At 49.2% G+C, this 17,463-nt stretch overlaps 1 protein-coding gene across 1 annotated transcript in view; it reads right to left on the minus strand.

Annotated features, from left to right (window-relative positions):
- The window catches only part of LOC137641407 (uncharacterized), a 45,453-nt gene that overhangs the window by 22,180 nt on the left and 5,810 nt on the right, over positions 1-17,463 (minus strand). Inside the window, exon 2 of the mRNA XM_068373935.1 lies at positions 11,664-11,862. Within this exon, the coding sequence (XP_068230036.1) occupies positions 11,664-11,849 (186 nt within the window). The 5' untranslated portion in view covers positions 11,850-11,862. The remainder of the gene's footprint in view (positions 1-11,663; positions 11,863-17,463) is intronic.

Raw genomic sequence — 17,463 nt, forward strand, 5'->3', positions numbered from 1 at the left:
TTAGCTTTTTTCAAAGCACCGTAATAATAACCGAGAAAGAATTTACCTGAGGTTCAACATCTTGTTGGGTCCCCTTGCCCACAACCAAAACAAGAGATGGTTCCCAGTATTTTGATAACAGTGTAATTCTTGGGGCCATCTATTTAGTTGTGGATTAGCGGGAACGAGGTCGTAACCTGACAGTAAGTCACGAACTATACTCGGCTGCATGCGCGCACCCCTAAAGTCACCGAACTAATTCAGGAATATTCCCAAGGGAGGAGAAGGACGATGGCGGGTGTGCCAATGCCCTGACCTGTATTGCTCGGGCTCGTAAGAGAGTGGGTGTAGATGATCACGTTCATGAAACCTGTGCGAGTGGAAGATCGTGTGCATGGACTATTATGCACGTGGATGATGGGCTCGTGAAAAGAAAACTTGTGGAAATATTTCTCGTGGAGAAGCAAGAATACAGTCCAATACTACTCCAACCAGGGCACTTGTCTAAAAAAATGGTAGGAGTTACAGGTACTCCTATCCATCGGACTTCTTAGACTTCTTCGATAACGTCTTCTACTCGTTCTTCATCAGAAGTTGCAGCAAAGACTCAGTGAACATGAGGCAGGGGAGAAGAGAGAACTTAAAGTTCATCATCTTTGGAGTCATGAAAGTTCATCATCTTTGGAGTCATGAAGGGCAATGACATCTCTCTTGGGGGGAAAAAAAGAGAGACCACAACAGCACAACCAGGTGATACGTTCCTAGCAACTTCCAGTATTGGCAGACACTGAAGAAGAGAAGGGCAGAACCCCATCCCTTCACACTAGGCAACGGCAGAAGCGTTCTTCCGATGGAGCATCAACGATGTCGAAGGAAAACTAACTTCATAAGGTTTACATTATCATCATCGATGTAAGGCCAAACACACAGAGATAGGACAGCAACAGACATGCTGCTTGACAGAAACAAGTATGTTGGAAAACATCATGTACTGCACGAAACTGTCACACAATTACAGTTAGCATTATCCGCTGCATACCCTTGGTTTCTTCCATAAATATCCTTCAAACACTGCAAGAAAATCTATTCCATCTGCAATAAAACACAAAAGATTAACACAGCCTGATGCGGATGCCAAGAAGTATATCTGTACTATCCGGCAACCTGAAGTCAAAGTGAGGATTGCTCTACCTGGCAAGTGGGTGAGGCCTACCCACTACTCACTAGCTACTTCTACTACCTCTTATCTCGTTAAAAGTTTAAATGGTGGTTCCAGATTTGCTGAAGTGGTCTGCACTCCTATTAAATCACGAGGGTTTGTATTTGTGTAGGAACAAATCCCTCAAAAACTATAATCTGCCCGCTCATTTATTCAATCGATAAAAGAAAACGCAAAAGAATAAAAATGACAAATTCGTAGATAATTACCACCTTGTCAGGGTATGGGGACGTAGCAGTATTAATCTTAATACTAGGAACACAAGGGAGCATGGTTTACCTGCAGTGGTTTGAAGTCAGCTATGCAGAGAACCCAGGATGCTGCTTTCCCCCAGAGAGGGGATGATGAAGAAAAGAATAAGGGCAAGTCAAACCTTTTCATTCGTACAGACTGAAACCGGGTAACAATGCCCTCAACCTTCTGCTACTTGTCCAATAAGGAGCTTTAGGTTTTAAACCAGCTGTTGTGCAGCCACCACAGGACCGATAGCGAACATATCGAGTCTCCTGTGGGTCATGTCTTGCAGGTAGTGGAATGTGAATGTTGTTTGACGTTTCCACACCCAGCTTGAAGAACCTGCGTCACTGAAAAATTTCTTTTGAAGGCCAGGGGCGTAGCTATGCCCCTGACATGTGCTCTGGGGCAACGTGACTGAGGAGGGTTTGGATTCAGAGCCAGGTCAATGACCCTGCGAATCCATGCAGAGATGGTGTTCTTGGTGACCCTCCTCTTAGTCCTCCCTGTGCTGACGAATAGTGCTGGCACACGAGGGCGGGCTGCAGCTGTTCTTTAGGGGTACAGCCTCAAGCTCCTTACTGGGCATAGTAAGAGATGGGCTGGGTCATCTGTTACAGTACGGAGACTAAAAATCCGGAAGGAGTCAAATCGAGGGTCCGCTACTCCTGGATTCTGAGTCTTAGCAACAAACTCAGGGACGAAGCTGAACGTTACCTCCCCCCATCCCCTTGAATGGGCGATGTCATACGAGAGACCATGAAGTTCGCTGACTCGCTTGGCCGAGGCCAAAGCTAGCAGGAATACTGACTTCCAGGTTAGGTGGCGATCTGATGCCTGGCGTAATGGTTCATAGGGAGGTGTCTTATGAGACCTGAGAACTCGAACCACGTTCCATGGGGGAGGTCTCACTTCCGACTGAGGGCAGGTAAGTTCATAACTACTTACGAGTAGAGAAAGTTCTAGCGATGAGGAAATGTCCATTCCTTTCAGCCTGAAGGCTACACTTAAGGCTGGGTGATAGCCTTTCACTGCCGAGACTGAAAGGCGCATTTCTTCACGCAAATACACGATGAACTACGCTATTGCTGGAATAGTGGCATCGAGTGGAGAGATACCCCTTCCATGACACCAACCACAGAAGACTTTCCACTTTGTCTGGTAGACTACTGCCGAAGACTTTCGCAGGTGTCCAGACATCCTGATCGCAACTTGTTGCGAAAATCCTCTCTCAGAGAGGAGATGCTGGATAGTCTCCAGGCGTGAAGCCGTAGTGAACCTACGGCTTTGTGGAAGATGTTGGCATGGGGTTGTTTGAGTAGATTGCGTCGTGGAGGGAGTTCTCTTGGTGGCTCCATAAGGAGTTGCAAAAGGTCCGGGAACCATTCCGCGTGATGCCATAGCAGAGCTATGAGGGTCATTGAAAGATTGACCGATGTTCTGGTCTTGTTGAGTACCCTCCTCATCAGACAGAACGGGGGAAAGGTGTAAACGTCGATGTTGTCCCACCGTTGTTGGAAAGCATCTTGCCAGAGAGCCTTGGGGTCTGGGACTGGGGAACAGTACAGCGGAGCCTGAAGTTCAGGGCCGTTGCAAAGAGGTCCACAGTTGGAGAACCCCACAAAGTCAGGACTTTGTTGGCTACTAGATGATCCAAAGACCACTCGGTACTCACTATCAAGAGATGCTCTGCTCAGGTTGTCGGCGAGCATATTCCTTTTGCCCGGAATGAAGCGTGCTAATAGTGGTATCGAGTGGACTTCGGCCCATCTCAGTATCTCTACTGCTAGATGGGATAGTTACTGCGAAAAAGTGCCTCCCTGTTTGTTGATGTAGGCCACTACTGTGGTATTGTCGCTCATCACCACCACAGGGTGACTTGCCAGGTACTGTTGGAACTGTTGAAGGGCCAGAAAGACGGCCTTCATCTCTAGGAGATTTATGTGGAGGTACTTTTCTGACTCTGACCAGAGTCCTTTTTTTGAAGTGTCCGAAAACAGCATCAAATCCGGGGGGAGGACGAGAAGGTCCACTCCTTTTTGTAGGTTCTCGTCTGCCACTCACCACTGGAGATCCGTCAGTTCCACAGGTCCCATGGGGATCTGGATGTCCGGGGAGTCGTACGCTTGATTTCACTGGGACTTGAGTCGCTACTGGAGGGATCTCATCCTGAGGCGACCATTGGGAACTAGACGGGCCAGTGATGAAAGGTGACCGAGGAGACGTATCCACGATTGGGCTGGAAGTTCTTCTCGTCTGAGAAAAGGTCTTGCGACCCTCCTTAGCCTTGCTATCCTGTCGTCTGATGGGAAGGCTTTGTGGAGATTGGTGTCTATAATCTTTCCTAGGTATACCAGTCTTTGAGTGGGAAGCAGTAAAGACTTCTCGAGATTTACCATGATCTCAAGATCTTGGCAGTCTCAGAAGTTTGTCTCGGTGCTGAAGAAGGGTTGACAGCGAGTCTGCTAGGATTAACCAGTCGTCCAGATAACGGAGGAGACTGATGCCAATCCTGTGTGCCCAAGATGAAACTAGGGTAAACACTGGTGAAGACTTGTGGTGCTGTGGAGAGACCGAAGCACAGCACCTTGAACTGGTACTTTCTGTTGTCTAGGCTGAATCTTAAGTACTTCCTTGAAGACGGATGGACTGGGATCTGGAAGTATGCGTCCTTTAGGTCCAGTGTGCACAAAGTCTTGCGGTCTTACTGCTAGTCTGACCGTGTCTGCCGTCTCCATGCTGAACGGAGTTTGTTTGACAAACTTGTTCAGAGCTGAGAGGTCGATGACTGGTCTCCAGCCTCCAGACGCCTTCTTTACAAGAAAGAGTCGACTGAAGAAGCCTGGAGATCCGTCGAGGACCTCTTGGAGAGGGCCCTTCTTCAACAGGGTTTGGACTTCTGCCCGAAGGGCTTTCCCCATTGCCGATCCCATGGCAAGGGAGTTCAATGACACTGGATTCGTCGTCAGGGGAGGTAGAGATGTTATGAACGGGACGCAATATCCTAGACTGATCGTGGAGATTGTCCAGGAATCGGCCCCGAGTTGTTTCCACCTGTTTGAGCAACTTTGTAGGCATCCCCCCAGCTGTGCAGAGAACCCAGGATGCTGCTTTCCCCAAGAGAGGGGATGATGAAGAAAAGAATAAGGGCCAGGCATACCTTTTCATTCATGCAGACTAAAACCAGGTAACAATGCCCTCAACCCTCTGCTACTTGTCCATTAAGGAGCCTGAGGTTTAAACCAGCTGTTGTGCAGCCACCACAGGGCCGATAGAGAACGTATCGAGCCTCCTGTGGGTCACGTCTTGCAGAAGTTTTTCTTGAAGGCCAGGGAGGTAGCTACTCCCCTGACATCATGAGCTCTAGGGGGACGTGACGGAGGAGGGTCAGGATTAAGGGACAGATGGATGGACTTGTGAATCCATGCTGAGATGGTGTTCTTGGTAACCCTCCTCTTCGTTCTCCCAGTGCTGACAAACAAAGCCCGCACGGAGACGAACTGCAGCTGTTCTCTTCAGGTATAGCCTCAGACTCTTTACTAGGCACAGTAAGAGATGGTCTGGGTCATCTGTTACGGAACGAAGACTCGAAATACGGAAGGAGTCGAAGCAAGGGTCCAGCACTCCCGGATTCTGAGTCTTAGCAATAAACTCAGGGACGAAGCTGAACGTTACCTCCCCCCATCCCCTTGAATGGGCGATGTCATACGAGAGACCATGAAGTTTGCTGACTCGCTTGGCTGACGCCAAAGCTAGTAGGAACACCGTCTTCCAAGTCAGATGGCGATCTGAAGCCTGGCGTAATGGTTCGTAGGGAGGTCTCTTAGGAGATCTGAGGACTCGAACCACGTTCCATGGAGGAGGTCTCACTTCCGACTGAGGGCAGGTAAGTTCATAACTACGTATGAGTAAGGAAAGTTCTAGCGAAGAAGAAATATCCACTCCTTTGAGCCTGAAGGCTAGACTTAAGGCTGAGCGATAGCCTTTCACTGCCGAGACTGAAAGGCGCATTTCTTCTCGCAAATACACGAAGAACTCCGCTATTGCTGGAATAGTGGCATCGAGTGGAGAGATATCCCTTCCACGACACCAACCACAGAAAACTCTCCATTACGCCTGGTAGACTCCTGCGGATGACTTTCGCAGGTGTCCAGACATCCTTTCCGCAACTTGTTGCGAAAATCCTCTCTCTGCGAGGAGATGCTGGATAGTCTCCAGGCGTGAAGCCGAAGCGAAGCTACAGCTTTGTGAAAGATGTTGTCGTGTGGTTGTTTGAGTAGCTTGTGTCGTGGAGGGAGTTCTTTCGGAGGCTCCGTAAGGAGTTGCAGAAGGTCCGGGAACCATTCCGCGTGATGCCACAGCGGAGCTATGAGAGTCATCGAGAGGTTGACCGATAGTCTGGTCTTGTTGAGTACCCTCCTCATCAGAGAGAACGGGGGAAAGACATATATGTCGATGTTGTCCCACCGTTGTTGGAAAGCATCTTGCCAGAGAGCCTTGGGGTTCGGGACTGGGGAGCAGTACAGAGGCAGTTTGAAATTCAACGCTGTCGCGAACAGATCTACAATCGGGGAACCCCACAAAGTCAGGACTTTGTTGGCTACTTGACGATCCAAAGACCACTCGGTACTCACTATCTGAGATGCTCTGCTCAGACTGTCGGCGAGCACATTCCTTTTGCCCGGAATGAAGCGAGCCAAAAGTGGAATCGAGTGGACTTCGGTCTATCTCAGTATCTCTACTGCAAGATGGGATAGCTGTTCTGAAAAGGTACCTCCCTGATTGTTGATGTAAGCCACTACTGTGGTGTTGTCGCTCATCACCACCACAGAGTGACCCGCCAGGTGCTGTTGGAACTGTTGAAGGACCAGAAAAACGGCCTTCATTTCTAGCAGATTTATATGGAGGCACTTTTCTGATTCTGACCACAGGCCTGAGGTCCCGTGGTTCAGAACGTGGGCCCTCCATCCGGGGGGAGGACGAGAAGATCCACTCCCTTTCGTAAGTTCTCGTCTACCAGAACCCATAGGGATCAAGACGTCCGGAGAATCGTGTCTTTGATTTCACCGGGACTTGAGTCGCCATTGCAGAGATCTCATTCTGAGGCGACCGTTGGGAACTAAACGGACCAAGGATGAGAGATGGCCGAGGAGACGTAACCACGATTGGGCTGGGAGTTCATCTCGTCTGAGGAAAGGACTTGCGACCTTCCTCAGCCTTGCTATCCTGTCGTCTGATGGGAAGGCTCTGTGGAGATTGGTGTCCAATATCATGCCTAGATATACCAGTCTTTGGGAAGGAAGCAGAGAAGACTTCTCGAGATTTACCATGATCCCTAGATCTTGGCAAATTCCCAGAAGTTTGTCTCGGTGTCGAAGAAGGGTTGACTCCGAGTCTGCTAAGATCAGCCAGTCGTCCAGATAACGGAGGAGACGGATGCCGATCTTGTGTGCCCACAAAGATATCAGGGTGAAAACACTGGTGAAAACATGAGGTGCTGTGGAGAGACCGAAGCACAGCACCTTGAACTGGTAGATCTTGTTGTCTAGGCTGAATCTTAAGTACTTCCTTGAAGACAGATGGATTGGGATCTGGAAGTACGTGTCCTTCAGATCCAGTGTGCACATGAACTCTCGCGGTCTCACTGCGAGTTTGACCGTGTCTGCCGTCTCCATGCTGAAAGGGGTCTGCTTGACAAACCTGTTCAGAGCTGAGAGGTCGATGACTGCTCTCCAGCCTCCAGACGCCTTCTTTACAAGAAAGAGTCGACTGTAGAAGCCTGGGGACCCGTCGACAACCTCTTGGAGAGCGTCCTTCTTCAACATGGTCTTGACTTCTGCCCAAAGGGCTTGCCCTCTTGCCGATCCCATGGCAAGAGAGCTCAACGACACTGGATTCGCTGTCAGGGGAGGAAGAGATGTTATGAACGGGACGCGATATCCTTGGCTGATCACGGAGATCGTCCAGGAATCGGCCCCGAGTTGCTGCCACCTGTTCGCGCAACTTTGGAGGCATCCCCCCACTGGTGGACATGCGGGGGGACTGCCAATCCTAGCGTTTGCGGCCTCAGTCACTCCCCCTAGGATTCTTGCCTCCCCTGGAGGACTTCTTGCCTCTCCTGTCCTTGACGGGAAAGGGCTGTTTGGACACCGCTGCCTTTGCTGCTATTACCGGTTTTGTCGTCTTTGCAGGGCGAGGTTGTTGGGGTGCTGGAGGCTTATAGGGCTTTGATGTTAAAGCCCTCTGGAGGAGGGAGTCCTGGTTGGACTTCCTCCACCTCTCAGCCGCCTGCTCTACATCTTTCGGCTCAAACAGACTACTCCCCAAAAGGGAGGAATGTCTGAGCTTACTGACCTCGGTGTTGGGGACCTTCGAGTTGAATCTTTCAGACACCGTATCACGGCGTTTCAGGATAGTGTTAGCCCACAAGTTCGAGACCTGGTGGGCCAGAAACTCGATGGTACGAGTGCCTGAAAGAAGGAAGGTCTCCAAGGCCTTCCTAGTACTCTCCTTAGACAAGTCTTCAGATCGTATCAGGATGCCAAGAGATCCCAGCCAGATATCCAGCAGCGAAGTGGCCTGCATGGCACACTTCGCTACCTTCTCCTGGCAGAGAATCTCCGAGGCCGAGAACGACACTGGCCAGTTGGAGTGTCTCTCAAGAGGGACTCCCCTGGAGAGCTCTTCCACCGAGTGGTGGAGGGGAAGAGCTAAACAGGACTCCTCGATGATTTCAAAGTACCTCCTTTGATGGACACGAGGAGGTGGGAGGAGTTTGTTTCCGGCGCTGGAACGTCTGGAGGAGGCTAGCTTGGAGAGCTGGCTCTCGACCTTATCTCTGGCACTCTTGACCCCCTGGGACAAGGGCAAAGCCGCGCTGGTTTTAGGGGGCTTTTAAGTACCAAAGACTCGGTCGAGAACAGTGTCCTTGCCCTCTCGAGGAGGAATCTGCGGATCCGAAAATCCGTTAAGGTTCCTCATCAGAGCCAAAACTTGCCAAAAGGCATGCTCTGACTCCTGCGGCTCTCCTCCTGATGGACTAGCAGCAAGGTCTCCAGTCCCCAAAGGCTCTTCTTGGGGGGACTCGTGGACGTTTTCCGCGGGCTTAGCTGGTTCTGGTCTGATCCTCGACGAAGATTTTGGGACCGTCTTGGAATCCTTCGACCCCCTCCTGGGAGGGATGCAGGATTCCAACAAAGATGGTGGGGGGGGGCTCTTCTCCGCCTCCACCCGAGGAGACTTCTTGGCGCGAGGTGGGGTTTCTCCCATTGGTGCGATGGGAGAACGCCTTACCTCACGAGATTCCCCTGAAAACGGAAAACCCTCGTCCACGGGGGATGGAGAGAAAGTCTGGGGAGGGGAAGGAGCCTTCCTCGACGGCTTCCAAGGAACCAGTTTCGCCCTTGGAGAAGTAACCACGTCGTCCACTCCTCTCTTCCTCTTCAGGGGGGCCGAGATAGCTGCTGATTTGAGGCCTAGTTCAGAGAAAGCGGGCTTGAAAGCCTGCGCAACCGCTCTGATCAAGGGCCTAAACCAGGGCAGCCGACTGACAGCAGCGCTGTCAGAGACACCCTCTGGAGGGAAGGGGATCGTAAGATCCCTAGGAGTGGAAACTACAACTGGGCCTGCCTGAAAAGAAGAAACTGTAGAAGAGTTCCTAGACCTGTCCGGAGATTTCCCTCCCTCTCTTGGGTACGCTGTCCAGCAATTACGGGGGGGGGGACGCGATGAAGATGACCTGACGCGTACTGCCGGAGCCTGTGTGGGCACTCGCTGTGGTTCGCGCTGGGCATCGCACAGGGTATCGCACAGGGTATCGCACTCGCGCGATAGGCCATTGCCTAGCTCGGGGGGCGATTGCTCTCGCGATGGCGAGCAGGCGAGCGATGGCACGCAGGCGAGCGATGGCACGCAGGCGAACGATGGCGCGTCGGTGAGCGTTGGCGCGTAGGAGAGTTCGCGCGTTGGCGCGTAGGTGATGGGGCGCGTAGGTGATGGGGCGCGTGGGCGCGTTGGTGCGCGTTCCGGAGTCCTCGAATGGAGTGCAGCCACAGGATGATGAAGGGCCCTTAAGGGCGAAGCAGTTGTAGAAGGGCGCTCGTCAGGAACCGAAGTTCTGGCAGCGGGCGCGTGATGGAGACTGCGGGTGATGGCGCGTAGGCAAGGGATGGAGAGTCAGCGATCGTGGAGGAGAGCGCTGGCGAGCAGGAGAGGAAGAAGATTTCTCCTTGGAGCCCTGATACGAAGATCGAGGGCGAGCAGGCGAGCAATGACGAGCAGGCGAGCGTTGACGAGCAGGAGAACGCTGACGAGCAGGAGATCGCTGACGAGCAGGAGATCGCTGACGAGCAGGAGATCGCTGACGAGCAGGAGATCGCTGACGAGCAGGAGATCGCTGACGAGCAGGAGATCGCTGACGAGCAGGAGATCGCTGACGAGCAGGAGATCGCTGACGAGCAGGAGACTGAGGGCGTCCGTGGCGTGTATCAGGCCGAGGGCACGCAGGAGATCGTTGGCGCGTAGTCTCTGGAACTGCAGGGCAAACAGAAAATCGTTGGCGTGCAGGAGGGCGCTGGCGAGATGAGGCTGCAACCGGTGAGCGCTTGCGCGCAGGCGAACGTTGGCGCACAGGTGAAACCTGGCGCTTAAGGGGATTACACACAATGTGTGAAAGCCCCTTTTGCCCCGAAGGGACCGGTGCCCGTTTGAAAACGGGATGTGTGGGCGCCCACAGCGCGTCAGCAGCCAGGAAAGGTGAAGGCAGATCAGCAGGTCTGGCAGGAGAAGGAGATCGCGAACGATCTGCAGAGAGGTCCAGGTCCAAGGAAGTAGCAGGAATGGTAGCTGAAGGACGAGGTTCCTCTGCGGGGGCCTGCGAGGATGAAGATCCGAAGAGGCGCCTCCTAACACCCTTGTGAGGAGAAGGAAGACCTAGGCAACGAAGAGGAAGGTGAGCCTTACGTCGGATGCGTCCTCTGGGAGCAGCAGGCAAACCATCGGCAGTCCTCCGAAGAGGAGTCTCTGTCAGTGAACTCCCCCGGTGATTCTCGGAGAATCACCCGCAGGAGAGACCGTTGGACTTGGATCCTCCCTCGAAGGATGTTCCGAGGGGAGAGCTAAGCCTTCAGCTACAACAGGAGCAGGGGTTGGAACACTCTCATTGGAAGCGTCTGCCACAACAGCCTCGACAATAGACAAAGGGTCAACCTCTGCCGGTGACTGTTTGACAGCAGCTCCCAACCTGATCATGTCAAACAGGGCTTCCTTGGAGGGTGAACCCTGAAACCCCAAGGAAGCCTAAAGCTACAAAAGATCATTATTAACAGGAGAAATAATTAAATCCTCCCCCGGGGGAGGAGGAGGAGCTGCCTCGCTATGGGAGGCAACTCCTTCTCCCAAACCCCGAGATCGGTCAACAACAGTACGGCTTACGCTACCACTCGATGGCCTCTCACGAGAGGCCAACCGAGTGGGAGCTTTAGAGGAGGTTTGGGCTACGGAAGAGGAGTCCTTAGGATTTTCCTTCTTCAAAGAAACCTTTGAAGGAGAAATATCCGGTCTGGACTTTTTCTTCCGGTGCCGAGAAAACCTCTCCCACTGGAAGGTAGGCCATTCCCTACATTCCATACAAACATTATCACTTTCACACCGCTGACCCCTACAATAAGGGCATAAGGTGTGAGGATCCGTCTCGATGGAAGACATGAAGGTCCCACAAGGGCGGTCAGGTAACCCAGGCCACTTCTGCATTGTAGAGGCCAACTTCACAACACTGAGAAAAAGAAAGAAAAAGCAATGATTAATGGCTGTCAAAGAGGCGAGGGTGAAGGCAGACACGTCCGATCACTACCCGAGCCAAAGTATAAGTGGAGCTACAACACAGATGTGTGAGGGGGGAGGGTAGCTAACTACCCTCCCTAACCCCCGCTAACTAGCGGTGGGGTAATAATCCCTCTTTGAAATTTTATAACTCGTCCTTTCAGCTACGCGAAAGTAATTACCCACTTTAAATAGCGTAATAGCGTAGTTTGTATTCCAGTTACGGAACAAATATGTATTTGGTTTTTATTGAATGATCCCAGGTTGTAGATACTATAATTTTTTTGCATTCATCACTTGTATAGGGAACATATAAGTCCCTCTATGGGGAAAAATGCAACATATGTTGAAAATCAACTTTAGTCTGATCTCTTCGAACAAATTAAAAATGTAGAGTGACGTATTACTGTACCTGCAAAATATGAACATTAGTCAACTTTGGTGGCTGCTCAAGCTGCAAAGCCCGAAGAAGCTGTGACATTAGAAGTAATGTAGATAAGAGTACAGAAACCAAGATAGTCTTTTTCCCAGGTTGAATTCTTCGTGGCCTTATCATAGATGGAAGAACCGCATAGGCACCATGAGAATCTTGAAACATCCTGAAGTTCAATCTAGTAAAACAAAAGAAACAGCATGTGATAAAGAAAATTAGACATCCTACATGTGTATTATATTTTCTTCAAAATTTACACTTCACATACAGGTTATAATGCTATACTTTACTGTATTTTGAGGCATCTAAAATATACTAAAACACTGTAAAATAATTTCATATTATACTCTGTACTACAGTGCAGTCGGTTACAAAGTGAATGGTAATTTAGAGTTGAGATGGAGGACAATTTCCTTCAAATATCACAATTCTTTAATCAATTAGTATTTTTCCTAACCATACAAACCTGAGACCTTATTAGGAGTATGACTTCAGCAAAACTGGAGACGGTCGTTTAAACTTTTAACAAGGTAGTTGTAGTAGCTGGCGGGTGGTGGGTAGACCCTGCCAGGTAGCATAGCCTTTACTTTAACTTTAACCTAAAACTTGTGGGTTGGTTGCGACAGGCATTGTAACTTAAAGGTCTCAGGTTTGTGTGGTTAGGAAAAATACAATTTGATTAAATAATTTGTGATTTGTTCCTACAGTACAGTAAATGAAATGTACTGTAAACCTTCGACCTTTAATAAGAGACTTATCCTTAGATGGGCGGAAGTCCCTATAACCCAACTGGCTGGTTTACTGACCTAGGAATTGTCAAAGTACTTTGGTCCTATGGAGGAGCAAAAGTCATGACTTCTAACCTCCTAACTACCTTAGCATAGGGATGTTGCAGGTGTTAGGTTAGGCCTCCACAGGGACTAGTGGACGGTCTAGGAGGAATCTCTATCCTCCCGGACATGATTGTTTGAAAGTACAGTACTGTATAGACATTGTATGAAAAATGGGTATGCATACATACTATTCATCCTTCTCTACATACAAAAGGATGGGAGATACTGTACTGCAATACAAATACTATTGTAAAGAAAAGGTACCATACTCTGTTGAGTAGATTACCTTCATTAATATTCCAGTTCAACTCCAGAATGACAAGACTGCTGAACCTCATGGCTGGAAAAGAAAAGAAAAGGGCCAGACATTCTTACTTATCATTCATGGACTGACATCACGATCGCTATCTATTTTGTCCCGTGAGGGAGCTCAACTCACTACACAACCTGTTAAGCAGGGACTTGTGGGTGTACTCCTGAAGGCAGTAATCAGTGAAGGGTGTCTGACAACTCCTGACACCTACCTTCAGCACTTGCACCACAGACATTCTTACTGGAAGAGAGGGTGGAGACAGTTCCTCTGATTTAATGAGCTCGTGGTTTAGGTGGACCACTCAAGGATTCTCCAGAAGAGGAGTATGCAGCTTGATAGTCTTACAAAGCAAGAAAGAGACTTTTTTTTTTTTTTTGGAGATGGGCTTCTCCATCCTACCAGTGCTGAGGAACAATCTCTTATGCTCTGATCTAAAGCACTGGGTTCTCTTAAGGTAGTGCTTTAGTGCCCTCACAGGACAGAGAAATAGGTCATCACAATTGCTAGTGCATCTAACAGAAAGGAGATAGAGAAGGACTTGAACCTGGGATCATGAATGGCAAGGTTCTGTGTTTTAAACACAAACACCAGAGTGAAGGTCACTGAGACCTTTCTCCATCCCTTGGAATGACTAATGGCATGGGAAATGCTATGCAACTCGCTTACTCTCTTCGCCGAGGCTAGAGCCATTAAGAACACGGTCTTTAGTGTCAGACACTTGTATGATGCTCTTCTTATGGGCTTGTGCAGAGCACGATTGAGAGAGCCGAGAACTTTCATAACGTCTGAAGGTGTGGGATCGAGTTCTCTGGGAGGACAGGACTGCTCAAAGCTCCTCATCAGCATGAACAACTCCCATGATGAGAGGTCACGGACTTTCAGTCTGAAGATTTGGATCAAGGCTGAGCAATAGCCTTTTACCGCAGAGTCTGATAGGAGCTTCTTTCCGTGAAGGTACACAAGGAAATTGGCAATTAATTGCAGAGGCTACGACTAGAGAAGTATCTCTTCTACAAAAACAACCACGGAGGATGGCCCACTTTCCATGGTAGATAGCAGCAGAGGATTTACGGAGATATCCAGACATCTCCTGTGCAGTACCTCGCGAAAAGCCTTTCGCTCAGAGAAGATGCTGAATACAGTAGTCTCCACCCATGAAGTGACAGCGAGAAAACAAAGTTATTGAATCTCTGCAACGGAGATGGTTGATTTTAACGGTACCATAAAAGGGAGCCGCTGCAAGTATGTTATTATTTAAAGGGAAGAGATTAACCACCCCAATGAATCCGCAAGTACAGAAACTATTTGGCATGTGGCCACTTGGAGCTAACAGGATTAGTCTGATGTTTGAGGTTGTCAAGTCTCATGATTACTGTATTCGACATACCAGGGAAAAGGATAGAAAGGCGTAGTGTCCAAATTGTCTCAGGGGTGTTGGAAAGCATCTTTCATCACTACTGACAGGTTTGGGACTAGGGAACAGAGCACTGGAAACTCCTTGTTCAACCGGGTGGCGAACAAGTCTATCGTTGAAGAGCCCCGAAGGACAAGAAGCCTTACCACCAAGCAGGGTAGTAAGAACCACTCTGATCCTACCACTCACCCCTGATGGCTGAGCAAGTCTGCTAGGACATTTCTTTTATCTGGAACATACCTTTCTAACAGGTTTAGTGTGTTGTCGCTAGCCCAAATGTGTGCCTACTTTGCCAATCTGCAGAGGGGTTGGGACATAGTCCCTCCTTTCTTGTTTATGTATGCTACTATGGTAGTGTCGTCACTCATCAACGCTATAAAGTGCCCTATCAAACTCTGTTGGAAAGATTGCAGAACTAGGAACCCCGTTTGCATTTCCAACACAATGTGCAAGCTCCTTTGATCTTTGGAGCACAGTCCTGAGGTGATCTGGTTCTCAAGTTGAGCGCCCCACACCTCCTTGCATGCATTTGTGAACACCAGCATCTGGTGGAGACACTCATGAGGCACAAGCATCTCTAAGGTTAACAAATGTTCCAGAGAACGTTGCCACTACCATGCCAGGAATTGTTAAACAGCCAGGAATGGTTGTTCTACCTCTCTAAGTCTGTTGATGTGATTATCTGATGGGATGACTAATTGCTGCCGTGTATTAACACTCCTTGATATTCCAACCATCTCTTGGGCACGAGACTTGACTTCTGCCGATAGATCATGATCCCCGGATTGTGGCAAAAGGAGAGAAGTTTGTTTAGATCCTGAAGCAACAGTCTCCTTGAGGATGACAGGATCAACCTATCGCTAAACTATCGCAGTGAGAGAATCCCGTTGGGGTGGACCCACGCTGAGACTAGGGTGAACACTTGAGGGACATATGGGGAGAGGTCAACAGTCCGAAGCAATGAACTTTGAACTGGTACTTGACTATTAGGATGAAGGGAGGTACTTTCTGACAGATTAGTGGATTGATATTTGAAAATACATGTCCTTAAGAGAGAATGAAGTGCCGGTAATCTTTTCTGATGGCTACAGAAACTGTATGAAATTTAGCAAGTGAGGCAAGAGCATGCACCCTAGAATCTCATAACTCAATGCCTCCCCTGGGAAAGAAGGTTCCAGTACAGCATTACACTTCCAACAAAACCTTGCAGAGAATTGGGAGGAGACTCAAGAAACTCCTCCAGGTCAGTTGTCCTGTGCCTCTTGAACTGAGTTGGTGGAACCAATTTGTTTAAAAAAAAGAGAGATTTATGACACCCCTCCATCCTCCCGTTGAGTTCTCCACTAGGAATAGTCAGCAGTAGAAGCTAGGAGACCCATCTCAGACAAGCTCTAGAGCATTCATTTCAATTATCGCCTTTACTTCGTTTATGGGATGAGGGCTTTTGACGATTTCAGGAACGTTATCAGAAAGCAAGTGAGAGGAGAACGAGAGCTGATGAAAGGAGGGCAGTTACTATCCCAAAGGACTTTCATCACCCAACTATCTGTACCGTGTCGCCGCCATGTTGGCCTATGGCTTCACATGTATCACCCACTTGCAGTTCCTGGAGGATGGATTTGCAAATCTCGGTAACCTCTGGCCCCTCTCCGTCCTCTCCCACCATTCCTGGCATAAATGGGTTGAGGCCGAAAGGGTGGAGCATAATACCCACCCTTTCTCAAGGTAGAGGGTCATGGAGCCATAGTCCATGATCTGGTCTTTACCATCTCCTTCGGTGCTGGTTAACTGCGCTGAAAGGAAATTCTGGGAGTAGTTAATCTGGAAGAACCCTCACCCTTGAAGGTCACTACTCTGTAAGCTTGTTTACCAGAGTCTTGGATGGAGAAGCCCACAAAATTCTGGTGGCCAGAAAGAATCCCAGGAAGATGGTGGTCTTGGCGTAGATCAAGGAAGACTCTAGAGGATCACACAGGTCCCTAACTACTAGGACAGGTCCAGAACTAAATCTTTCACCCACAGGCAATCCTCAAGGGAGAGTACCTGAACACGCCAACCGTCCAGGAAATGAAGGATATGAATCCCAGCCTAATGCAGAATGGCTGATCACCCAAGCCATGACCATAGAGAAAACTAGAGGAGACGTGGTGTGGCTGAAGCATAGAGCCTTGAAAAAAAGATTTCCGAAACTGTGGCGCAACAAAGGATAGGCCTACTTCCCAGAAAAAGTGTGACTTAAGATAAGCATCTTCCAAGTTGATGGAGACCATACAGTTCCCCTATCTGACTGACGCTAGGACTGACTGAACTGTCTCCTCGCTGAAGGAAGACTTCACCACAAAGGAGTTCAAAACCAAGAAATCTATGATAGGGTGCCAACCCCTCGAATGTCCTTAGAACCACCAACATGCGAGAGCAGAAACACTTTAGACAGGACCTTCTTGTCAAAAAAAGGAATTCCTCCAAAAAGGGAGAGAGACCAAGAGATGAGTCCTTGATGATCAAAGACTGAAGAAAGAAGAAGAACAACCAACTTCTGACACCTCAAAGAGATCCATAAGGTCTGCAAACTAGCAACAACATAGAGTTCTGGCCAAACCTCTCAAATAGAGGCACATCATGAAGGACAGATCATGAGTAATGAGTACTTAATATATCTCAAAAGACCACCCAAAAGCCACATACAGTATTCAAGGATAGACAGTAAAATATTGCTGGGCACCCATCCAGACCTGTTATCCCCTAGGGATGCACCATGGTTCCCAAGTTGCAGGATCTGTCGTACCTTTACCGTGGGCACAGTCAACAGGTACCTGGTGGCAGGGGTGGAAGACACTCCAGGGGCATAAAGTTCAATACACCTCCGAGAAGGAGCTTTTACATGTGAGGAGGCCGGAGTCCTCTTCCTCTCAGCAGCCAGTTGTAGAAGTTCCAACAGCTCCTACTTCAAAAGGTGGCCAGTCACACCAAGTGAAGGCCAAATCTGTAAAATATCAGAAAATGGAAAAATCCACCAAAGGGAGGGGCCAGAGTTGCTTCTCTAGGAGATGCAGCACTATCCCTTGATCCCCAAGGTTGACCTGGTGTTAAATGTTCTACACTTGTTCGACTGTTCCCCAGAAGAGATTGATCAAACAGGAGCTTTAGGAAGAGATCAGAGGGTCAATCTCTCTTAGACTTTTTATTGAGCCATCGCTCAGGTATCTCCCACTGGGAGGA

Source organism: Palaemon carinicauda, chromosome 1 (genome assembly GCF_036898095.1).
Source record: "Palaemon carinicauda isolate YSFRI2023 chromosome 1, ASM3689809v2, whole genome shotgun sequence".
NCBI lineage: Eukaryota > Metazoa > Arthropoda > Malacostraca > Decapoda > Palaemonidae > Palaemon > Palaemon carinicauda.